This window comes from Oncorhynchus mykiss, chromosome 9 (assembly GCF_013265735.2).
Source record: "Oncorhynchus mykiss isolate Arlee chromosome 9, USDA_OmykA_1.1, whole genome shotgun sequence".
NCBI classification, from domain to species: domain Eukaryota; kingdom Metazoa; phylum Chordata; class Actinopteri; order Salmoniformes; family Salmonidae; genus Oncorhynchus; species Oncorhynchus mykiss.
The window spans coordinates 52,035,687-52,061,443 of record NC_048573.1 but is presented as its reverse complement, the minus strand read 5'-3'; the positions used below and the strand labels follow the sequence as shown (position 1 = coordinate 52,061,443).

At 41.1% G+C, this 25,757-nt stretch overlaps 2 protein-coding genes across 6 annotated transcripts in view; both read left to right on the top strand.

Moving 5' to 3' along the window:
* Positions 1-9,376, top strand: part of pik3cd (phosphatidylinositol-4,5-bisphosphate 3-kinase, catalytic subunit delta) — a 55,781-nt gene extending 46,405 nt beyond the window's left edge. For all 5 annotated transcript variants that reach the window (XR_005053282.1, XM_021616138.2, XM_021616137.2 and 2 more), the window contains 3 exons: positions 3,755-3,900; positions 4,410-4,542; positions 5,035-9,376. Coding sequence is in view for 4 of the 5 variants with exons in the window: in XM_021616138.2 (XP_021471813.1) it covers positions 3,755-3,900; positions 4,410-4,542; positions 5,035-5,172 (417 nt within the window). In the remaining variant the exon portion in view is untranslated. The remainder of the gene's footprint in view (positions 1-3,754; positions 3,901-4,409; positions 4,543-5,034) is intronic.
* Positions 9,377-10,900: 1,524 nt separating this feature from the next.
* ctnnbip1 (catenin, beta interacting protein 1) overlaps positions 10,901-25,757 on the top strand; it is a 32,601-nt gene continuing 17,744 nt past the window's right edge. Inside the window, exons 1-3 of the mRNA XM_021616134.2 lie at positions 10,901-11,223; positions 21,954-22,068; positions 23,764-23,854. Coding sequence (XP_021471809.1) covers positions 21,973-22,068; positions 23,764-23,854 — 187 coding nt within the window. The 5' untranslated portion in view covers positions 10,901-11,223; positions 21,954-21,972. The remainder of the gene's footprint in view (positions 11,224-21,953; positions 22,069-23,763; positions 23,855-25,757) is intronic.

Here is a 25,757-nt window from a genome sequence, read left to right as displayed (position 1 = left end):
TTCCAAGTTATTTATAAGGCACTGTCAACTTAGTGTATATACACTTCTGACCCACTGGAATTGTGATACAGTGAATTATAAGTGAAATAATCTGTCTGTAAACAATTGTTGGAAAAATTACTTGTGTCATGCACAAAGTAGATGTCCTAACCGACTTGCCAAAACTATAGTTTGTTAACAAGAAATTTGTGGAGTGGTTGGAAAAAAAAAGTTAATGACTCCAACCTAAGTGTATGTAAACTTCCGACTTCAACTGTAAGTACTTCACACCACTGTTAAAAACAAAGTTTGAAAGCAAAACCTTTGCAGTGGTTTTAGTGAAAACAAACGATGCAAACTAGCCACTTTATAAGAATTTATATCATTCATAATAATCTGTAAAGCATTTAAAAAATCAAATGAAATGTTATTTGTCACATGCACCAAAGACAACAGGTTTTTGTTAAATGCTTACTTACAAGCACTTAACCAACAATGCAGTTCAATAAATAGAGTTAAGAAAATATTTACTAAATAAGCTAAATAAAAAATAAATAAAAAAAGTAACACAATAAAATAATTATACCGAGGCTATATATATATACTGGTACCGGTAGGGGTACAGGTTAGTCGAGTTAATTTGTATATGTAGTTAGGGAAAGTGACAATGCATAGATAATAGCAAGTAGCATCAGTGTAAAATCAAAGGGTGGTAGGGGATGTCAATGTAAATAGTCCAGGTGGCCATTTTGTTAATTGTTAAGCAGCCTTATAGTTTGGGGGTAGAAGCTGTTAAGGAGCCTAGACTTGGCGCTGTGGTACCGCTTGCCGTGCGGTAACAGAGAGAACAGTCTATGACTTGGGTGACTGGAGTCTTTGACAATCCTCTGACACTGCCTAGTGTAGAGGTCCTGGATGGCAGGAAGCTTCCCCCCAGTGATGTACTGGGCCGTACGCACTACCCTCTGTAGCACCTTACGTTTGGATGCTGAGCAGTTGCCATACCAGGCGGTGATGCAACCGATCAGGATGCTCTCAATGGTGCAGCTGTAGACCTTTTTGAGGATCTGGAGACCTACGCCTAGGGCTGTTGCGGTGACCACATTACCGTCACACCAGTGGTCACGAGTCACGAAGGCAGTCAAATTCCAAATGACCGTTTAGTCACAGTAATTAGGCTTCTCCAAGCTCTGATGGTGCTGCTGGTCATTAGTAGCCTACCAAACTTGCTTAACTGCCTGTTACTCAGCACTCTATTGTCCCTCTAATCACTCTGACATCAATGCAAATGTATATGAAAATCGAATCAAAAAGAGCCCATTACGCAACATTTCTATAGGCAATGCAATTGCGGGAGAAAACAGAGTGATGGCCGCTAATAAAAAGACTAGAATCCCATCAGCTTCCTATAGGCTAGGCCAACTATATTTTTTCTCAACTTTCCTAATATTAAGCACATTGCTTATATTTACAACAGGAGTATAGCCTATCTGGCTGGCATGAAAATAAACTACGGGGAAAATTGTCCTCCATTCGCTATTTAAGTGCATAGATGACAGATTTTTTTCCCCACTGCCCCTGTTTCGATACAGGTGCATGATAATGGTTCATTCTAAATCAAAACAAATTTCACACATATATTATTTAGTATATGTAAAGACAAGATGAAATCAAGAATAGTCTGATGGGTGACAATATTAGCCTATCAATTGTGAATTATATATTATCACTTGTGAATGATGCCCAGCATAAGAAACTATGTCTTTTTAAAAAACTTTTTGGAATCATTGTCGCACACCTCACGTGGCCTAGCCCATAGGCCAATGTGTTTTAATGAGATTTGTATCACAACTAAAGTGGCCAATACTTCTTAAAATTAAGCACATTAATTTGTTGTGCTGGCATAGATAAGCAACGCTGAGTTTCCAGTTTGGGGAAGATCATTTTCACCATAAAAATGCACCTTTATAATATTAGTATTACATTGATAATTGCATTTGCAGTGACTTTTGATAATGGTGTTTTCCGCTAATGGAACATTTGCGCTTATAATTTGAAGAAATAGCCAAATAGTTTATCAACATTTTAAGTTCAACTTTCTGATCTGTTGCGTCATCCACATTGCATAAAAAACGTTTTTTTGATGCTAGTGGTTGTATTAATTTGGGATCTATCGCATCCCACAACTGTCCCCGAATGTTTGGAATATTTATTTATTGCACAGAATAGAATAGTTTGACTTTTGTGCTATGGGGATAGTAGATTGCTTTTGCTGTTCATTAGGCAGCCATCTTGTTGGCTGATGAAAAGTAAATGTGGACAGTTCTTCCAATATCTTCTCTATGCACCTCGGAATTGAATAAGCACGTGCGGAGTTGGGCAATGCGTCTCTTCACTTGTAGCCTGTGAGAAAGATCTGATCACATGATGGAGTGCGCAGCCCTCAGGGAGAAGGGCACAACGGTCACTGGCCGCAAAAGGCATAGATTTTTTTTTAAGGTGCATTACGGCCACACAAAGGGGATGCTGCCGTGAAATTCTAGGCATTATCAAGTCCTGGTCAAATTGTGAATGATTGACTGATGTAGTGTCTACAGGCTGCACAAAAAAACAGAGCAGAGTTCATGCCATTCAAGCAACTTTTTTCAATTCATCATTAAACATACAGTACCAATCAAAAGTTTAGCCTACTCATTCCAGGGTTTTTCTTTATTTTTACTATTTTCTACGTTGTAGAATAATAGTGAAGGTGTCAAAACTATGAAATAACACATATGGAATCATGTAGTAACCAAAAAAGTGTTGAACAAATCTAAATATATTTTATATTCTTCAAAGTAGCCACCCTTTGCCTTGATGACAGCTTTGCACACACTCAACCAGCTTTACCCTGAATGCCTTTTCAACAGTCTTGAAGGAGTTCCCACATATGCTGAGCACTTGTTGGCTGCTTTTCCTTCACTCTGCGGTCCAACTCATTCCAAACCATCTCACTGGTACTTTCTGCTTTATTTTTTGCTTGTAAGCAGGAATCAGGATAGAATTATGGTCAGATTTGCCAAATGGATGGCAAGTGAGACCTTTGTATGCTTCTCTGTGTGGAGTAAAGGTGGTCTAGAGTTTTTTTCCCTCAGGTTGCACATGCTGGTAGAAATTAGGTAAAACGGATTCAAGTTTAATGTCCCCGACCACTAGGAGTGCCGCTTCTGGATGAGCATTTTATTATTTTCTTATGGCCTTATACAGCTCGTTGAGTGCGGTCTAGTGCCAGCATCCGTTTGTGGTGGTAAATAGACGTTTACGAAAAATATGGTAGATAGTGTGGTCTATAGTTTATCATGAGGTACTCTACCTCAGGCGAGCAATACCTCGAGACCTGCTTAATATTAGAAATCGCGCACCAAATGTTATTGACAAATAGACACACACCAGACGTAGGTGTTCTGTCAATGCACAGACAACCCAGCCAACTGAATATTATCTGCGTCGTCGTTCAGCCACGACTCGGTGAAACAAGATATTACATTTTTTAATGTCCCGTTGGTAGGATAGTCTCAAGCGGAGATCATCCAGTTTATTTTCCATTTAATGGCTTGTTCATGAGTTATTCAATACTTGTGTTACCAACATATTTAATCTGATCCATTTTTAAGACCTCACTTGCCTGCAGCTACAATGGAAATCTCGAATAATGATGTTTCATTATAATGTTTGGATGGTGTGGAAAACATCTGTTAATCTCCTGCTTGTCTTCCCTCTTTTTTTTCTCTTTTAGCTGTTCCACATTGACTTTGGGCACTTTCTGGGAAACTTCAAGAGCAAATTTGGGATCAACAGGGAACGTGTGCCTTTTATTCTGACGTACGACTTTGTCCACGTCATCCAACAAGGGAGGACCAACAACAGTGAGAAGTTTGAAAGGTAAAACATGAAATCTATCAATCCCCTATCATGTGTTAAATTCCCGCTGGGGCCAACCATACGAAAAATGTATGCACGCATGACAGTAAGACTCTTTGGATAAAACCGTGTGCTAAATGGCATATTTTGTGTTATATAGTATTATATAGTATTTATATTGTATTATATATTGTTCATATCCAACACTGTATTGTCTCTGTTAATATAGAGTTGTATCTAGATAAAAAATAAAACAGAAAGATACATAATGATGTTTTACAAATCTGTCACCGTATTCATGTAATTCCATTTGTTGTTTTGTTTTTACTCCAAATCAGAGACTATAGGGGGCACATCCGATCATCTTAATGTATTTGTCAATCTCATATTATTGGTGATTTGTTAGCACCCAACTGTGAATAATTTTACTTATACCTGTACGTACTTATATAACCATGCATACTTATTTTACGGTGATCCTGAAGCTCCATTATAATGGTGTGGTACATCTCGTATTGTGCCACCAACAGGTTCAGAGAGTGCTGTGAGCAGGCCTATAAGATCTTGTGTCGCAATGGGACTCTGTTTGTTAACCTGTTTGCCATGATGAAAGCAGCCGGACTGCCTGAGCTGAGCTCCTTCAAGGACATCCAGTACCTAAAGGTGAGAGGGGCGCCTCCTTTTATTGCCGGATATGTTGAACGGAGCATTATGTATACTGTAGTACATCACTCCTACACACACAATGATTTATGCTATTTTACACTTGTTAGTTCCTCTAGTTTTAGCCACAGTAGTCAGATAACGTCTATGCAAGGTCCTACACCTGAGATCAGTGTCCTTTTCAAAATATGGTTATGATTTGGTGATGGTTACAAGGATACGTCTGCAGCTAGTAATGATGGTGATGATGTTGATGACTAGTGTGATTGATGATAATGGTGATGATGATGTTGGTTGCAAGGACCTCAATGATGGTGATTATGATCATGTTGATGGTGGTGGTGGCAGGGACCTTGCTAACAATGATGATGATAATCTAATGATCATGATATTGATGATGATTACCAATATAGTAATGTGAGTTGTTTTAAATGGTAAAGGCACATCCGTCATCCTTCTGATATTTTTGTTCTTGTCTCACCCTTTTCTAAGGACTCATTGGCTTTGGGGAAATCGGAGGAAGAAGCGCTGAAGAATTTCAAAGTCAAGTTTAACGAAGCTCTGAGAGAGAGCTGGAAGACCAAGGTGAACTGGATGATGCACTCTCTTGCCAAAGATAGCAGACTTTGAATAAAAGCCACTGCCCGGAGAAGCGTTCTGAACCTTAATACCCTGATTTGTCGATCTGATCAGGGTTTTCAGCTTATGGAGCCAAAAGGAATGAAAATGCACTGAAGTCTTTGTCGTAAAATAAGAGCATTTGGCAATGTTTTACAGATGTTTACACCTGACTGGCAGTCATGGTTATGGTTTATGAACTGATGCAAAACTGCAAGTACTTGTTGACAGTCACATTTCATTGGGAGTAATTGCCATTGTTACTATATCATACAGACAGTACAGGGTTGAAAATCATTTGCACGTGGGCACGCCCTGTGTCAACCAGACCTATCACCACATGAATAGCGCCCTGAAAGTGACAGTCTCAAACCAAATTGGGAGCAAACAACATAATAATGATGCCTAATGAAACAATGTATGAACATTTTGTCAGGAGAGTAGTAAGAGAGAGGAGTTAAATTATATGTGAAATACTGTAATAGGAGATTGATTCAATGACTTGATAAGTTGTTTGCATTGATTATAGTTAAATGACCAGGCCAGCGAGAGGTACGTAGGACCTCAAGTGTTTCATGCGGTTTACATTCATTCTATGATTTTTAAAAAAAAAATTAAACTTTTGAATTTTATTATTTTCATTGAAATATACTGTATCCTCTGTTGTACAGTGAGCTCCAAAAGTATTGATACGTTGTTTTGCTGTTTTGGCTCTGTACTTCAGCACTTTGGATTTGAAATTACACAATGACTACGAGGTTAAAGCACATACTGTCAGCTTTAATTTGAGGGTATCTTCATCCATATCGGGTGAACCATTTAGAAATTACAGCACTTTTGTAAATAGTCCCCCCATTTTAGGGGACCCAAAAGTATTGGGACAAATTAACTTATGTGTATTTAAGTAATAAAAAGTGAAGTAGTCGGTCCCATATTCGTAGCGTGCTGCGACTACAAATTGGTTGGATGCATTTGCTGTTTGTTTTTGTTGTGTTTTAGATTATTTTGTGGCCCAATTAGAAATAAATGGGGAATAATGTATTTGGGGGGATGATACTTGTGCATCTGTAAATTTCTCACTCATCATTATTCATGATTCATTCAGAATTGTCCGTAATCATGGTAGCATGGTCCACATTAATGTAGAAGAAGTGTTTAGAAACATATTCTATTCTTATTTACAATAAAAGTGAGTCCAAAATTACTCACTACATTATTTACCATCAATTTCTATTGGGCACAAAATAATCTGAAACACAAGCAAAACAAACAGCAAGGGCCTCCAACAAATGTGCAGAGTCACAAGCTTGATGTTGTCATTGTGTGCTATGAATATGGGACCAAATACCTAACTTTTTACTACTTAAATACACAAGTGAATTTGTCCCAATACTTTTTGTCCCTTACAATTGGGGGACTATGTACAGAAAGTACTGTAATTTCTAAACAGTTAACCCAAAATACCCTCAAATTAAAGCTGACAGTCTGCACTTTAACCACATAGTCATTGTATAATTTCAAATCTAAAATGCTGGAGGACAGTCTGCACTTTAACCGTATAGTCATTGTATAATTTCAAATCCAAAGTGCTGGAGTACAGAGACAAAAACGAAACAATTTGTCACTGTCCCAATACTTTCGGTGCTCACTGTATTTAAAATCTTGAAAGTGTGTTAAAGGTTTTTGTACAAAGAATCAAGCTTTCTTTGTAAAGGTACTTTTTAGGTTTTGCCATGATAATGTCATGGAATACGGTCTTATTTGTCTATTGTGTATGTATGAGATTTTGCCATCTGGGATGTTTTATACCTTGTGGAATGAGATACCCCAGTCTGTTGTTTGTAACAGAGATGGAGTCAAGAGTATATTTCCTTCAACAACATTGCATTCCAGCACTGCTCCTACATAAGTAAAGCAAGACGTTTTGCCAGCCAGGATTTTGAGTCACTGCTACTTGGCCATTTAACTCAGGAGTTGATATTCATACGGTCTTGTCAGAGACTATTACACGAGACCCAGACCCATACACTGGTGCCAGGACTCAAGCCCAAAACTTGGACAGTGATCCCCAGACCAAGTGATCTTGTGCGGTTCTTCAGACCAAGAACACAAGTTTGAGTCTATAATAAATGTGTAATAAGCCATAGCTCTTTATCTCAAGTGTCGCTCTTCAATGTCTTTATGTGGTGTCATTATACATACGCTACCTGCTACATGCTGTGAAATGATGTAGGGTCGATTCTCATGATAGGTCAGTTGAATTGATCTACAATACCTTGAAGAAAATGCAGGGACAGTTCTGTATGTTTTAGCTTTCAGATATGCACTGTATGTTGTCCCCAGTGGCAGTCCTGACCTATGTGCCTCTCTATGCCTTTTACTTTTATGCTTGAGAAAATTATTCTAGAAAATAATACTGTACATACCTAGCGGGCTTTATCTCTCTCATCTCAAAATGCTGTGTCAATGCTGTGTAGAGTGACTGATGTTCTGTGAAAACAAACCATGATATTACTGTATTAATGTACATTTGTCGTTTAATTATGCATTCTGTATCTATTCTCTCCTGATCAGAGTATACTGTGGACAGAATCCACTAATGATTGTTTTAACCATAGGATGTGTGTGTGGGGGGAGGAAGCGTTGCTATTGAACACTGGTGCCTATTTAATTGATTTATCTTGTATGTCCATTATTTTCTGTTGTTGCAGATTGCAAACAAGGGTCAATTGTAAAACATAGGGCATTGCTGTGTGGAACACTGAAAAGCATGAATTGAAGAATAGCTTTTATATGCATTCCATTGCTTAACCTGCTCAGTAATATCTGCACTGAATGTTAATATAGCCAGGTAAATGGATATTTTAATAAATTACTATGTTTTAGTATTTTGTTAATTAGTCCACAATCCCATCTCTTGTATTTGCATGGCAGCAGTCAACTTTTCAAGATGGAGCACTTTCAGTACAGAGTAAAAACTGTGATTATGGGTTTATCTTGAAAACTTGACTGCTGACATGCACCATTTGGGGGGGGGAGTAAAAAACAAGATTTTAAATATATTTTCACACTAAGGTTGGAATAATACTGGGAAAATTATGAAAATGCCCTTCTAGTTTGAAAAGACCACCTGAAATGTCAGCCTGTTAAGGTGGGATGGCGTTTTGGCCTGCCAGGTTAATTAGTCCAAATTTCTCTGCCAATAACATCTAGTTTTCTGTTTTTACCGCCCCATTCCCAGACAGTCCTAACAAAATTCTTGCTTGAGAAATTGCACTGCTAAGAAGCAATTTTTGTTTATTTTTTACTACGTTAATTGAAAACAATCACAGTAAGGTATTTAATTGTTACCCAGAAAGGATTTGATATTGAGATAAAAATGTCTGCATTGGACCTTTAACAGTGGAATAATGAATAAATTACCAATAGTTTTTGAGTAAGGTGATCATTTAAGTCAGGGCTCTCCAGCCCTGTGCCTGGAGAGCTACCGTCTTGTAGTTTTGGTTGGATTGAATACCTACAGGAGTGTCGCTCTCCAGGAACAGGGTTGGAGAGAATTGCTTTAAGGGTGTTCCAGAATACCCATATTTCCAGAATAGCCATATATTTTTAAAGGCCAGTGTGGAGCAAGATGTCTTTGTTAGGCATATGTGCCTTTTTGGTTTTCGCTATTGATAATCTTTATGTGCTGTGAAATACATGACCGTGTCTTTATTATTATTACGGCCATCATTATCATCAATATTATTGTCATCATCATTTCAAGCTTTATAAATTGATGGTGGACAGCCTCTGTGCTTTTCATTGCAGCATCTTTTTATGATCAAATATATTTGTATTTATGACCAGGGCTCTGAACATGTGCATAGACTTATTCTGAAAAAAATAGGAATTTGAGAACCATAGTTAATTTCCCATGAACCTTGTGCTCGCAAGTATACTGGATTGGCTGGAAATGTATCCCTGCTTTTGAACTACCTGAATCAATTATCTGAATGAGTAATACTATTAATCAATGTTTTACCATCATGAAGTTCAAGTGATAGACTCAAACATACTGTGTTATACCTATTCAAGTTAATGCGCTTTATGGCTCTTTCAACTCAACACAAATACACTGTAGACTTGAAGGAGGGAGGGCCTTTGTTTTTAATTTGGCATTTGCTAATTTGTTTAAACCGTGTGGAATCACGTTTGTGAAATAAAAAGGGGACACTATACCCTGTGTAGGCCAATTACTACTATTGACCTCTATAATAATCCTCATTCGTTCTTTAGAAATAAGCAGTCCTTAAAAATATCTACATCCCTATAGACGGGTTGGTTGTTTAACAAACAAAACCGTTGCGTGTACAACCATTGGGCAAAACCGACAGGGTTGGCTTTGATTGTTGACATGAAAACTATATTTTGTCTCCAAGGTTTATTGAAACCAGAAATACATTTGCACTTGTCTCTCCCATACATCGTTACCGTTGTTGGATACCTAGTTTGCGAATTTTAGCCATATTAGCATAGACGTAACATCGATCAAAACGCATCAAAACAAGACATGGTATCTAATCAAGAACAAGATATAAAATAAAGCTGCAAGCAGAAATTCTGGAATTCAGCTGTGGGCCTACTGTGCCACCATTAGGACAAATTGGATATCACCCTAGGATGAGCTACTTCTGTGCTGCTAACCACACTTGGCCAATATCAGAACTCAAAATCAAACTGATCATGCAATATGCTTTTGATGTATTTCTGACTATTTTGTATGATATTGACTACTTTAAACATCTTCTCCAGAACCACTGGACTGATCGTCACATTTTGTGCATCACATCGAAGGATGCACATCTTAAAACACAATATTTTCCAGGACTAGCTGAAACAATATGGCCACTATAAGCCAATGAGCTTTCATAAATGTTTTTTTCCTGTCCAACTGCGGCACCATGCAGCCAAACTGAACTATAGTTTACAGGTTAGCTAGACACATCCCTGAGCATGTGTGCCAAAGTTCATCCTGAGTCAAATTGACCAAGAGATATAAACATGTGCCGGTTATAGCGCCACCATGTGGTCCATCTGAATGTGCCCGCTTATGTTGAGTCTTCAGTGTTTGGATCTTTTGTACCAAGTTTTGTTAAAATACGAAAATCCATATCTGATTTATATGCATTTATGTTTCAGACCACGCCCACGCGAATGTTTATTGATCAATAGCAGTCATGTCGTTTGAGATGTTAGCCTGGAAAATATTGCGTTGCGAGGCCTTGGTCTAAAGATACTATATATCGCGTTTTGTGCAGATCCGTCATTCGGTGCTAGAGGAATAGCATTTAGAATGTTTTTCACACAATTCTAAATGGCGAAAAATCCTTTATGGCAGACATTATTGGTCCTATAGCAAATGTGTTCCTTGTGAGCAGAGGGACCTATGTACCGAATTTCATGTCTCTAGGACACAGCATGAGGGGCGTTCGCGTTCCAAGTTTGCATTTTCAATTGTTTGTTATAGCGCCAGCATGTGGCCAATTTGCATCGCATGAGAGGGTGTGGCCCATGGTCCTTTACCATCATGCAAAATTCACGGGAATTAGATTTGTTTTAACCAAATTGACGGAACCAGTATAATAATAAATGCAATAAATACAATCGAGTTACAATCGAGAACCCCCAACTAGCTGACATGAGCCACCTATACTTCCCTACATGACAGCTTGTCGCTATCTATCTTGCCATCCAGAATCACAACACACGGCCTTCTTCCCCTTTGAAGCTTGCGCATCGTTTTCGTGACGCCAGTTAACCTGTCTATAAATTACTTAAATGTAAATAACAAAATAATGAATAAAAAAAAGTCAGTCACAAAATTACATTTTGGGCGGACGGCTCCCCTAGTGGTCGCCTGGAACTAAAACAACAACGGGAGCCAGCTCCACCACGCAGCTCCAACTGGAGGGTTACACCAGATTCCCAACTGGAGGGATGTGACCCCGGAACAGGACGCCTTCGTAAAACAACACACCATTACAATAAAACACAGAAGAAAGGAAAACTGGACCAGGAGGGGTAAGCTCAAATGTAAAATGTTCTGACGTCGGGTAATTCTCCTCCGAGTTTGGGGGACGCTGTATTGTTATAAATATCGCATTTACTCCGTTGAATACTTACAATCGGCTAGCGGTACCTGGATGGAATTGCACCCCCCATAGCATAGGAACTTCATTCACAAGGCTTTTGTCTCGAGCCTAGTGCTGTTAGCATTATTTGGTGGCAAAGGGAAGCTCTGTTGTTACAGACACATGTAAAGTTTGCACGTTAGTAAGTAGTGTGGGTTTCGTAATATATTTCCAATGCTTTCAGTCCTGGTTTGCATGAGGGGATTTGCAACGATCCACGAGTTCGTCAGTTAATAGCAACCGAACAAGCTATACTGGGAGACAGGAAACGGCGTTGAGTGATTGCTGGCTAGCTCGCTAACAAGCTACAATGTTACACTTGGTATGCTGCAACAGTAACAACCAAGTAACTAATAGCTAGCTATAACCAGTGTAGTGTTCGTTTTACACTCAATACCATGTGTACAAAACATTTACGTTATCCCTATCAGGAAAATGGAACTTAGGAGATTTCTGTGATTTCCTCTAGATATTTCTTATAGCCAAATATGAGATATTATATTGAGGAGATATATTCTATCAAATAAGCCTCATGTAGCAATTTAGCTATTACATTTTTTGTTGACTCACTTCGTGGTCTATTTTTCGTAGACAGATTTTGGGCAGAGTAAACCCTCTTGCTTCGCCTCGTCTGTTGTAGCTTATTGTTTGAATGTTTCAACATTCCGGACGTAACGTTATCAGTGATTTACGTCCTGATATCAAACAAGGGGTCTTGAATCGAACAAAAAAATAGGGATGTGTTGGGTATGAGGTGTTATATTTGCCACATAATTAAAATAATAAAAGTTACTGACTTTAATGCTCAACCTATTTGTATATATATAGTCAACCCTATTGTTATAAATGAAATTGTCCTTTTTCAACTTTCCTACATTATTTTCAATAATATAATAGCCAACAGTAATAATGTTTTGTTGGGGCATTTAAAAATAAAGCGCTCTACCTAGCTAGGCTACCTCTTCTACTTCTAAAACCTCATCACATTGACTTCTGTAGGCTATTTTAGTCTCTCTCCACACCCATGAGAGCATTGTGCTCAGCCTTGCAAGGTCTTATTTCCCCAACTGGCAGATGGCTGACAACACATTCAGCTGTGAAGCTGGCATATTGCCTGCAGTGGAGCATTGACGAGTGGGTGTTAGGGCAGGCTACGGACAGGGGCTTGAGATTCTCCTGGAAATGTGTGAACTTGGTTGAACCGTATGGCTCTCTTAGTCTGCACATTCCCCTGTGTGTCTGGGGTTTGGAACCAGATTAGGACCCTTGCCCTACCCTCCCTCTCAACCCTACCCCCCCTCTCATTATGCCAGGGAGGTGCTGTTATCAAGTACAAGTAGGGTACTCGTACATACAACACCAAACCTAGTGTAAAATGGACAGTGGACTCAGTCCACCACCATAAGGTGTTGGACTTGCTGAAAGTACTGAACTAGGAGGATGATGCTTCGACCTAGTAGATTGTATGCAGCAGATGCCTTTTCAGTGTAACTGGGTAGTTGGTTCAAATTGTCCTGTTGCTGTCATTTCCCCCTAAAATGTCTTCTCAAATACTGGTAGTATCAGCCCAGATCTTACCTTGGCAGTAATAGCCTATGCCATTCCTTTTGTAGAGCTGGCACTGATTTGCAGAAATTATTTTATTATTTATCTATATCATTGTTTAATAGGTGCCAGACATCTTTGTCTCTTTCAGATCTCACAGCCATGTCCCAGTGGGACCAGATTACTGCTGCCACTTCTGTCTCAATTCCTTAGAGGTTGTGTAGAGCAAGAGGAAAAAGCTATGCATTGTATTTCGTAATGCAGTAGTCCAACTTCGTCTCTGAAATTCTTTATTTGATGAAGATCAACTTGTGTGTATGTAGTATGTACTGACGTATGTGTAACTGGTGCACAGACACTACATGTTGATGTTTTTACATGTATGGAAATTGTAACGTTTTTTTGTCTGTGATGTATTTTTTGTTATGTATCGGAACCCAGTAAGACTAGCTGTCGCCATTGGCGTCTGCTAATAGGGAACTTAATAAATCAAATCAAAAAGCAATCATGGAAAAAGGGCAGGCAAATTTTTACTCAGGTTAATTGACACAGTCACATTATTAGTCAAGTTGACACACAATATTTCTAGTTTGCTGCTGTTTGTAGGCCCTTCCACTTAGCTTTTCAACACAGACTTAGTCATAATGATATCATTTTGTAGAATTATATGAATTTATGCCTCACATGGTGATAACAAGACATGACCTACTTATCAATCATATTTTCACAATCCAGTTCATCACCATTGTCTTCAAATACTGTGGCCATTGTTGCTGAACTGCATGTGTGAAGAGGTAGACTAGCCAGTAGTCACAAAAGCAGCCTGCTGCAGATATACAGTAGCCTAGATCAGGGATGGGCAATTGGTGGCTCATGGGCCCTTTTGTAGGCCACAGACCAATTTCACCAAACAAATAAACAAAATGTATATATATTTTTTGCGTGGAACTCAGTCGGGGTCTCAACTTACTGTTGAGAGTTAGAATACACAAGGTGCATTTTTGACATTTGGTTGTGCATCAGCAGTCACTCAATCAGCATTATTATTTTTTTGATTGGTAAGTTAGTCTAGGGGCCAACTATCTAAACTAGTAGCATGGTTGAGTTATCGACCGGGGTGGGGCCCACTGATCATTGGTTACTATATTAAGAACGGCACATTTTTCTCTCCGCCACATGGAAAAATTTGCAGAATTGCATGAAATTTACTTTAAACTTATAATGTTCCTCTTCGCTGTCACGAGGGGGGCCACCCAAACATTTTTGCTCGCAGGTGGGGATGTGGGTACGCAGACCCACCCCACTGCAGCCCCTCATGAAGAGTTCAGTTTTTTTTTACCCCCCCACCCCCATCAAAGTTGCCCATCCCTGGCCTAGATGGAGCCCTCCACAGCCTGGCCTACATCGTATGACCCTCTCCAGTTGAGGTCCTTTTTCAAAACAAGCCTGCATTTTATAAAAGCAATTTCCTTGATGTGCTACTTAGGGCTTGTTTTCACAACCATAGAAGGGATTGTTACAGAAAGCATGAGTTGGTGATCAAGTGCTGATTTTAAGAGAACATTTTCATGAGAAGTTGTCTGATCAATTGGAATTGACCTGCAGCTCTGTTCACTTCCCAAATGGAAGAGAGGCCCGTAGGGCCTAGGCCCTATGTAAATGTGTTACTGGCCATGCCTGGACCTGCTCGGCCGCAGAGAACGGCCTAGTAGTTGGCAATCAAGCTGCCAGTGTGCATACAGGACTTTTGTTTCTGACACATTGCTTATGAGATGGACTTAGGCCTAAGATAACTCAGAGAATGCAAGCTAAGCCATTTCTGCCCATCAACCCTGCCTACAACATGATTTGGTTTATAGAAGGAGTCCGAACTTCACTCAATGCCAATTCCCAAGTCAAATTCTATCGCTCCTATTTGGCTTCTTTCCCAGGCCCACTGTACAAGCATACTATTTCTGAACAATCAGACATTGTGAGTGACTTTAATAACAGGATAAATGGACAGATATGATGTGTGGAAAGGGCTCCTATTTGTCATCATTGGGTTGGTGCACCGTGGAGGCCTGTGGCCTTCCTGACCCTGTCACATGCGAAGGCCTATCGTATTGCACACTAATCCCTGGCTGTGGTCCCTTCCCTGGCTGTGGTCCCTGGCAGCTAAGGGTTGAGTGTAAGGGGAGTAGGCAGTGTCAGAAAGCTCCTGAGTAACTGTGTTCTTGTCTCTCTCACACAAACTCAGTCATGCATGCATGCAGAAGATGCTTGGTGGATAATCGCAAATGGATCTTTAAGCATTTCCTCTGTTTATGACGCATTTAGGCGGCTCTGCTTGTAGCGACTTATTTCAAATGTCACATCCCTGTTCTATAGACAGTCCAGACTTCAGATGGCACTGGATGTGTCCCAAATGGCACCATATTCCCTACATAGTGCACTACTTTTGACCAGAGCCCTATGGGCCCTGGTCGAAAGTAGTGCACTATATAGGAAGTAAGGTGCCATTTGAGACGCAACTACTGTTATTCTTGTTAGGATCCCTGATATTAAGCTGAGATTTAACAGCGCTGCCCAGTAAGTCTCAGACAGCTAGCCTCCTGGAGTGCCTGCCTGCTCCGTGCTGCAAAACATGGCAACACTGACAAGAGCCCAAACAGAGTCAGAGACAAGGATTAGTTTGGGCCTAAAGCAGCGTTTGATTGCGTCTGGCTGGGTTATTAACCCCGTTGCTCTGAGCACCCCTTGTGGATCAGTGTTCATTTACCACAGAATTAGCCTGCCCATTAAAGGGATGCATCAGGATTTTTGAAATGAGGCCCTTTATCTACTTCCCCCAGAGTCAGATGAACAGTCTATGGGTATCTGCTAGCAGAGATGTTCTTGTTGTTTTCTTAATGTTTGTGGTAAAAGCAAAGAAGAATCCCATTTAAAACAGTGCCATTGTTAGCTCATTTCAATGAAAACCAGCTGCATATTTTAATAATATACTGAACAACGATATATACACATGTAAAGTGTTGGTCCCATGTTTCATAAACTGAAATAAACGTTCCCTGAAATTTCCCATATGATTTTGTGCACAAATTTGTTTACATCCCTGTTAGTGAACATTTTTCCTTTGCCAAGATAATCCACCCACCTGATACATGTAGCACATCAATAAGCTTATTTAAACAGCATGCTCATTACACAGGTGCACCTTGAGCTGGGGACAAAAGGCCACTCTAAAATGTGCAGTTTTGTCACAACACAATGCCACCGATGTTTCACTTCAAATGTCACATCCCTGTTCTATAGGGTAGATAGCGGGTAGATAGCAGGCAGAGTGTATGGTGTCGTGTGGGCGAGCGGTGTGCTATTGTCAACGTTGTGAACAGAGTGCCCCATGGTGGGGTTATGGTATGGGCAGGCATAAGCTACAGATAACGAACACAATTACATTTTATCGATGGCAATTTGAAGGCATAGAGATATCATGATTTCATCGTCTCATGTTTCATCATGATAATGCATGGCCTCATGTTGCAAGGATCTGTACACAGTTCTAGAAAATGGCCCAGTTCTTCAATGGCCTGCATACTCACCAGACATGTCACCCATTGAGCATGTTTGGGATACTCTGGATTGACGTGTACAACAGCGTGTTCCAGTTTCCGCCAATAACCAGCAACTTCGCACAGCCTTTGAAGAGGAGTGGGACAACATTCCACAGGCCACAATCAACAGCCAGATCAACTCAATGCTAAGGAGATGTCGCACTACATGAGACAAATGGTGGTCACACCAGGCACTGACTGGTTTTCTGATCCACGCCCTTACCTGCTCTGTGACCAACAGATGCATATCTGTATTCCCAGTCATGTGAAATCCATAGATTAGGGCCTAATGAATTTATTTCAATTTTCTATTTTCCATATATGAACTGTAAATTAGAAATTGTTGCATGTTGCGCAATTTTTTTTTGTTCAGTGTAGTTACATAATGAATGTTTGTTTTATATTACCTCGTTTTGTGCCTGCCAGTTTGCCGTAGGCTACACCGCTAGCAGCTTGCTAGCTAGCTAAAAACAGCAAAAGAGCTAGCCTTTTAGCTTCCCACATCTCCCCAATGTGCAATGATCAGATTTATAATTAAATGTACCCTGGCCAATATTCTTTACTTGCCAGTGTAACCTACAACTTTATCCCAGTTTAATGTGCACAATGTCATGTTTTGGTCACGGAGAAAAAGCATATCTCGCAGCTGCTTTTACCAATAGCCTTCACTAGTTATTACTTTTAAACAAAATGCATTTTGGGGGGGATTCTAATAAGTTAAATAAATGTAAAAATAAAATAAATTAAAAAGTAGGCATAAAGCATAGCCTATAGATCAGATCAAGGAACCAGTTAACATTAACCAATTAAAACATTACTATAGCAATGGGGTTTGTTCAGTAGGCTATATGCCCAATACATTATCGTCACATTGGCTTTGCTTGAATTACAATGCATTGTTCTTCTCAGACCTCTATTTAAAAATGTTAATTTCAAAAAGTGATGTAGGCTATATGGTTACACCGGTAATAGATCAGTTGTTGTATTACTTGAGGCACAGCTGAGTGATCATACATTTGAATAACTAGCATTTATATATTTTTTTCTGGACTGATGTCTGCATCTGATGGTCTGTCTCAGAGGAAGGCGAGAACAGCAGACTGAGGGTCCACTTCTCAGCATCCCTCCACTCTACCTTTCCTCCACTGACAATTAGCAGCAAGGGGACATTGTCTTCCAGCTGACGGCGTAACTCGAGTCGCACCTCATTATTTCTGCCTCATGCCAAAAGTCCCAGGCCGCCAATAATAACAACGTAAGCCTATCAATACACTTTCATACTCATTCATTGTAGCTGCAGTGCTGGTTGTAGCACAAGTGGAAGTAGGGAGAACATGTATTTTATGGCTTATAAAAGTGTTGATAGTGCTGAGTAAACTTATGAACTCACTCAATCAGCAAATCTTTATTGTATTTGTTGACAGTCTCTAGTTATGGTTTTGAAATCTCACAGACCCTCTCAACGTAGACTTTTATCGGAAGCCATTCTTGTGATTTTGCTATTGTAAATGTTTGTAGGCTTATGTAACCAAATTGTATCTATGATCGTATGGTATCCATTTATGTTTTTTGTATGCTATTTTAACATATGACAATTAACTAATGATATCAGGCCACACCCGGCCATGATTAGACACCTGTGTGTGTCTTTTGACACTATATAAATGAGTCACCCCGACATGTTGGACATTGCATTTTTGCATCTGAGCTCCTAGTGTGTGCGGCTCTCCTTTATTTTTTTAAAGGCTCCAGACAATTACAGATTATAAAGGGAACGACAGCCATGTCGCGGTCACCATAGCCTTGCTTCCGGACGAACTAAACACCTTCTTCGCCCGCTTCGAGGGAGAAAAAAACATTAATCCGCCGATGCGGGTCCCGGACGCTCATGCTTCGTGGCTGAAGTGAGTAAGTCATTTAAGCGTGTTAACCCTCGCAAGGTTGCTGGCTCAGACAGCCAGCTAGCTGGAGTGGTTACAGACATATTCAATCTCTCCGTATCCCAATTGCTTCAAGATTACCACCATTGTTCCTGTACCGAAGAAACCGAAGCTAACTGAACTAAATGACTATCACCCTGTAGAACTCACTTCTGTCATCATGAAGTGCTTTTTTTAAGGCTAGTTAAGGACAATATCACCTCCACCTTACCCGACACCCTTGACCCACTACAATAAATATATTGCCCCAGATCAACGGACGACGCAATCGCCATTGCACTGCACACTACCCTATTCCATCTGGAGAAGAGAAATACGTATGTAAGAATGCTCTGACTACAGCTCAGCCTTCAACACCATAGTGCCCTCAAGCTCCCTGTGTAACTGGGTCTTGGACTTCTTGAAGGGCCGCCCCCATGTGGTGAAAGTAAGCAACAAAAACACCTCCGCCACGCTGATCCTCAACACGGGCCCCATAGGGGTGCGTACTCAGCCCCTTCCTGTACTCCCTGTTCTCCCATGACTGTGTGGCCACGTACGTCTTCAACTCAATCATCAAGTTTGCTGACGACACAACAGTGGTAGGCCTGATTATCAACAACAATGGGACAGCCTACAGGGAGGAGGTGAGAGCCCTGGTGGGGTGGAGCCAGGAAAATAATCTCAACGTCAACAAAACAAAAGAGCTGATTGTGGACTACAGGACACAGCAGAGAGAACACGCCCCCATCCACATTGACGGGGCCGCAGTGGAGAGGGTCAAAAGCTTCAGTTCCTCAGCGTGCACATCACTGACTTCCTGAAATGGTCCTTTCACACAGACAGCGTAGAACAGTGCCTTTTCAACCTCAGTCTGAAAAACATTGGTTTGGCCCCCAAGACCCTCACAAGCTTCTACCGATGCACCTATGAGAGAATCCTGTCAGTCTATCACCGCCTGGTACGGCAACTGCACTGCCCGCAACCACAAGGCTCTCCAGAGGGTGGTGCAGTCAGCCCACTCTCTGCCCTCCAGGACATCTACAGCGTCCAGTGTCACAGGAAGGCCATCAAGGACCTCAGCCACCCAACCATCTAGAAGTCAGTGACAGTACAGGTTTTAACTAGGCAAGTCAGTTAAATTCTTATTTTCAATGACGTCCTAGGAACAGTGGGTTAGCTGCCCTATTCAGGGGCAGAACGACAGATTTTTACCTTGTCAGCTCGGGGATTCGATCTTGCAACCTGTCGGTTACTTGTCCAATGCTCTAAACACTAGGCTACCTGCCGTCCGCTACATTGAATATGCATCAAAGCTGGGACCAAGAGACTGAGAAGCAGATTTTATCTCCAGGCCATCAGACTGTTAAGTCACCACTAACCGACCTCCTCCCAGTACCTTGCCCTGAACCTTAGTCACTGTTCTATCCGGCTACCACCCGGTTCTCTACCCTGCACCATAGACTACTGCCCTGTGTATACAAAGTCATTGAACACTGGTCAGTAATAATGTTTACATACTATTTCACCCACTTTATATGTACACTGATCAAAAATATAAATGCAACCAATAAAGTGTTGGTCCCATGTTTCATGAGCCAAAAAAACAGATCCCCAACATACACCGAAAGCTTATTTCCCCCCCTGCAAAAATTGCTCAAATTTGTTTACACCCCTGTTCGTGAGCATTTCTCCTTTAATCCATCCGCCTGACAGGTGTAGCATATCAAGCTGAGGAGTATTTCTGTCTGTAATAAAGCCCCTGCCCAGTCATGTGAAATCCATAGATTAGGGCCTAATTTATTTCTTTAAATTGACTCATTTCCTTGTTAACTGTAACTTCGTACGTTTTTTGAAATTGTTGCATTTATATTTTTGTTCAGTGTATATACTGTATTCGATTCATGGCTCATCATATATAACTCATTTATTTTTCTGAATTATGTATGTGTTGTTTTTTTGCTAGGTATTACTGCACTGTTGGAGCTATTGTATATAACATCTGCGTATGCGACCAATAAACTTTGATTTGATTTGACATATTGCTGTCTGTGTTTTTATCATGCATTGCGTGTCGTCGGCTGTTAGGCCTCTGCCTTCCCAGAGTCCTGGCTGACCCATTTGTGGGGAGGGGGGGGGGGGGACAAGGGAGGGACATTTGATCAAAAGTGTCACCACTAAGGCTCTGAGCTACCATCCCAACCCCATTTTTCTCAAACGTGTATGTCTTTAATGTTCTTCTCACTTTGAGTCCTGTAAAAAGCAGGCTCTCTGTCTATCCATCTCTCTCTGTCAATATGAAGAGCTTCTATTGAAACCTTTTGTTTATGTTGCACTGCATCATAGATATCTTGGGTTTTTAGTGTGTAGGTAGCCTAGTGGTTAGAGCGTTGGGCCAGTAACCGAAAGGTTGCTAGATCGAATCCCCGAGCTTATAATGTAAAAATGTAAAAATCTGTCATTCTGCCCCTGAACAAGGCAGTTAACCCACTGCCTACATTAATGTGTATTTCTGTAGGCCTTTTGCTTGCTTGCAGCATGCAGCTAAGAGAGTATAAAATCAACCCACCGTGTAGAAATTATCCACATAAAACTAAGGTCAGGTGACCAATGTTTTTCTGTCTGTCTCCCTCAATGACACCCCAGCTAACGGCAGCCGCAGCATCCTTCTAAAAAAGGGGTCTGATCCAGCTTTTCGATTAAATCAAACAGCCTGTCAACATGTGTTAGCAGCCCTTTGTATAGAAAGAGGCCCAACAAATGTGAAAGAAAACCTATCAGACTCGGCGTCTCCCATAGGATTCTCCTGTGATACCCAGCCCCAGGGAATTTATTTGTAAAGGATTAATCTTTCTCTTCTTGGTTATCCAACTTTTTACTATCCTTTTCAGTATTCCACTTTGTAGAAAACAGCTTTAGGCTTTTTTGGGAAAATATGGAAATATTTATTGGTGTACCACGAGAAAGAAATCAAATTCGACAACAACAAATCTTGTGATCGGCTGCAGCCTGTCACAAAGGAACCTATCCCTTCTGTCATTTGCATTAGCAATGGAAGGGCTTTTTATCGCCTCTGTTCCCTTCTCATCTCTCCGCAGATTGACTGTGAAAATAGGTCATTAGTAACAGAGGGAGAGATGGAGGGAGCAAGCAGGGGCGAGAAAGGGAGCTCTGTGAAAACTCCCATGCAATATTAATGAGAGCTGTTTCTACTGTGATGTACCAACCTGCACTGACTTAGCATGCATCCTAAATGGAACCCTATTCCCTACATAGTGCACTATGTAGGGCATAGAGTGTCAGTTGGGATTCAGTGTTAGCCCATGATGGGCCTCGACTTTCAGCATCATCATTGACCCGCTCTCAGTGGTTTTAAATAGGGGGGGTCAGCATTACAACTCCTTGAATTAACTACTCCTTCTAGTTTGCAGCTTTCTAAGAAAACACTATTAAGTGAGTTTACATTACTCTATTTATACTTGGGATATTGCTTTTCAACAGGAAAGTTTAAAAAATAGCTGGAGGATGTCTTTCACTTTCTAAAAATGTACTTTGTGTCTCAGAGCTACAGGAGCAGGGGGGATGAACCGTGAGGAGGCCCCAGGGAAGTCTCCTGAAGAGATGTACGTCCAGCAAAAGGTGCGGGTCCTGCTCATGCTGAAGAAGATGGGATCAAATGTACGTATACCCATATATTGTATTAGTAGCATAGATATTTGGTGCATTATCAATTTCAAAGGTCTTGTGGTTATAAATAATTGATTCATTTTTATGTGCGGCGTCACTACAGTCTGGGGTTTGATCTCAGGCTGTGTCATTACCGGCCAAGACCGGGAGTCCCTTAGGGCGGCGTACAATCGGCCCAGCGTCATCCGGGCCAGGGGAGGGTTTGGCCGGGGGAGCTTTACTTGGCTCTAGCGACTTCTTGTGGCGGGCCGGGCGCCTGCAGGATGACTTTGGCCGATACCGATTATTGGAGGACCAAAAAAGCCGATACCGATTAATCGGTCAATTTTTATTTATTTGTAATAATGACAATTACAACAATACTGAATGAACACTTATTTTAGTTTAATATAATACAGCAATAAAATCAATTTAGCCTCAAGTAAATAATGAAACATGTTCAATTTGGTTTAAATAATGCAAAAGCAAAGTGTTGGAGAATAAATTAAAAGTGCAAAATGTGCCATGTAAGAAAGCTAACGTTTCAGTTCCTTGCTCAGAACATGAGAACATATGAAAGCTGGTGGTTCCTTTTAACATGAGTCTTAAATATTCCCAGGTAAGAAGGTTTAGGTTGTAGTTATTATAGGACTATTTCCCTCTATACCATTTGTATTTCATTAACCTTTGACTATTGGATGTTCTTATAGGCACTTTAGTATTGCCAGTGTAACAGTATAGCTTCCATCCCTCTCCTCATTCCTCCCTGGGCTCGAACCAGCAACACAAAGACAACAGCCACCATTGAAGCAGCGTTACCCATGCTCTGAGCCTTCTAGTAGTTGTTCCTCTTGCTCTGCATGGGTAACGCTGCTTCGATGGTGGCTGTTGTCGTTGTGTTGCTGGTTCGAGCCCAGGGAGGAGCTAGCTAGCCGTTTCACTTCGGTTACACCAGCCTCATCTCGGGAGTTGATAGGCTTGAAGTCATAAACAGCGCAATGCTTGACGCACATGCTGTTTGAATGAATGTTTACGCACCTGCTTCTGCCTACCAACGCTCAGTCAGATACTTAGATACTTGTATGCTCAGTCAGATTATATGCAACGCAGGACACGCTAGATAATATCTAATAATATCATCAACCATGTGTAGTTAACTAGTGATTATGATTGATTTGTTTTTTATAAGATAAGTTTAATGCTAGCTAGCAACTTACCTTGGCTTACTGCATTCGCGTAACAGGCAGTCTCCTTGTGGAGTGCAACGAGAGAGGGGCAGGTTGTTATATGCGTTTGATTAGTTAACTGTAAGGTTGCAAGATTGGATCCCCCGAGCTGACAAGGTAAAAATCTGTCGTTCTGCCCCTGAACAAGGCAGTTAACCCACCGTTCCTTGGCCGTCATTGAAAATAAGAATGTGTTCTTTAACTAACTGACTTGCCTAGTTAAATAAAGGTATAAAAAAACGGCAAATCGGCATCCAAAAATACCCTTTTCCAATTGTTCCGAAAACTTGAAATCGGCCCTAATTAATCGGCCATTCCGATTAATCGGTCGACCTCTAGACACTACCTTTTCCTCTCCCGAGCCCGTTGGGGAATTGCAGCAATGAGACAAGATTGGGGAGAAGGGGGGGGGGGGGGGGTAAAAAATTACTAATATATATATATATTTTTTTTAATACGTTATTAATGAATTGTTTCTCAGCTGACGCCGAGTGAGGAGGCGTTTCTACGGAATTACGCAGGCGTGGTCAACGCTCAGATGAGCCAGCTACCACAGCACAACATAGACCAGGGTAAGGGCCACACCCATACACACAGCAGATAGAAAAGCATTATGTAGAACAGATTTTATTGTCTGTCACGTGTCTGTCACGTGGAACTGGAATTTCTGTTTGGTTAAATTTTTATCTGCATTGTTGTAAACGTTTCACCTTAGTGAACACACCCGTCCGTGTGCTCTGGTCTACCAACCCTGATGGATTACTCACCAGACCAACAGGCTGTCTGGGTGGAGCTGTCAGTGACTCAGAGGTGTCATTATTCCCTGCCAAGCACACATTTGGGGAAATTGTTTGTAGACACTTAATTGATGGAATAAAGTCATATCCACTGTACATGAGTCGCTCAGCAAGGCACAAGACGTTATGGAGCCTCTCTCGCTCTTGCCGATACACACATCAACACAAGAGGGCGCCAAGTCAATAGAAATAAGGACTTGGTTGGTTGGTTGATGGATGTCACTGCCTGCTGGTGCCTGTACTTCAAGGAGCAAACAAATGCATTGGTGAGGTCCTCTTGATTCGACCAGACTTATCAGTTGCCTTCCAGGCTGAATCCCAAAATGGCTGTGACTGGAGCCTTGAAAGCCCTTGCTGTCCTTCTTCCGTGACCCTGCTGGGTTTTGGGCCTAGTTTATTCACATATTTTATTATTGCCTCAGGCCAGCAGTGGCAACCAGAGAAAATTGCCTGTGACACCATACCTGAAATAATAGAATCTTATCTCCCTCTGTCTGGGTGGTTGCTGTTTGCTGGAGAGTAGTTATCTTATGGACTGGACTATTGTGAAAGATAAGCTGGTTTATATGATGTATTGGGAAGCAGCATTGTACTAGACCAGTGGTATTCAAAGTCTAGGTCAACTGCAGTGGTGTTGCCAAAATTAAACAAATATATACACTGAGTGCACAAAACATTAGACACACCTGCTCTTTCCATGACATAAACTGACCAGATGAATCCAGGTGAAAGCTATGATCCCTTATTGATGAAGAGGAGGAGATGGGTTAAATAAGTATTTTTAAGACTAAGAGACGTGGATTTTGTATGTGTTGCACTGAGGGTGAATGGGTAAGACAAAAGATTTAGGTGTGGGGTATGGTGGTAGGTGCCAGGTGCACCGGTTTGGGTGTGTCAAGAACTGCAACGCTGCTGGATTTTTTAATGCTGAATCAAATCAAATGTATTTATATAGCCTTTCGTACATCAGCTGATATCTCAAAGTGCTGTACAGAAACCCAGCCTAAAACCCCAAACAGCAAGCAATGCAGGTGTTGAAGCACATTGGCTAGGAAAAATTCCCTAGAAAGGCCAAAACCTAGGAAGAAACCTAGAGAGGAACCAGGCTATGAGGGTTGGCCAGTCTTCTGGCTGTGCCGGGTGGAGATTATAACAAAACATGGCCAAGATGTTCAAATGTTCATAAATGACCAGCATGGTCAAATAATAGGTCTGGGACAGGTAGCATGTCCAGTGAACAGGTCAGGATTCCATAGCCGCAGGCAGAACAGTTGAAACTGGAGCAGGAGCACGGCCAGGTGGACTGGGGACAGCAAGGAGTCATCATGCCAGGTAGTCCTGAGGCATGGTCCTAGGGCTCAGGTCCTCCGAGAGAGAGAAGGAGAGAAAGAGAGAATTAGAGAGAGCATACTTAAATTCACACAGGACACCGGATAAGACAGGAGAAGTTCTCCAGATATAACAAACTGACCCTAGCCCCCGACACATAAACTACTGCAGCATAAGTACTGGAGGCTGAGACAGGAGGGGTCAGGAGACACTGTGGCCCCATCCGATGATACCCCCGGACAGTTTCCTGTGTGTATCAAGAATGGTTCACCACCCAAAGGCCATCCAGCCAACTTGACACAACTGTGGAAAGCATTGGAGTCAACATGGGCCAACATCACTCAACATG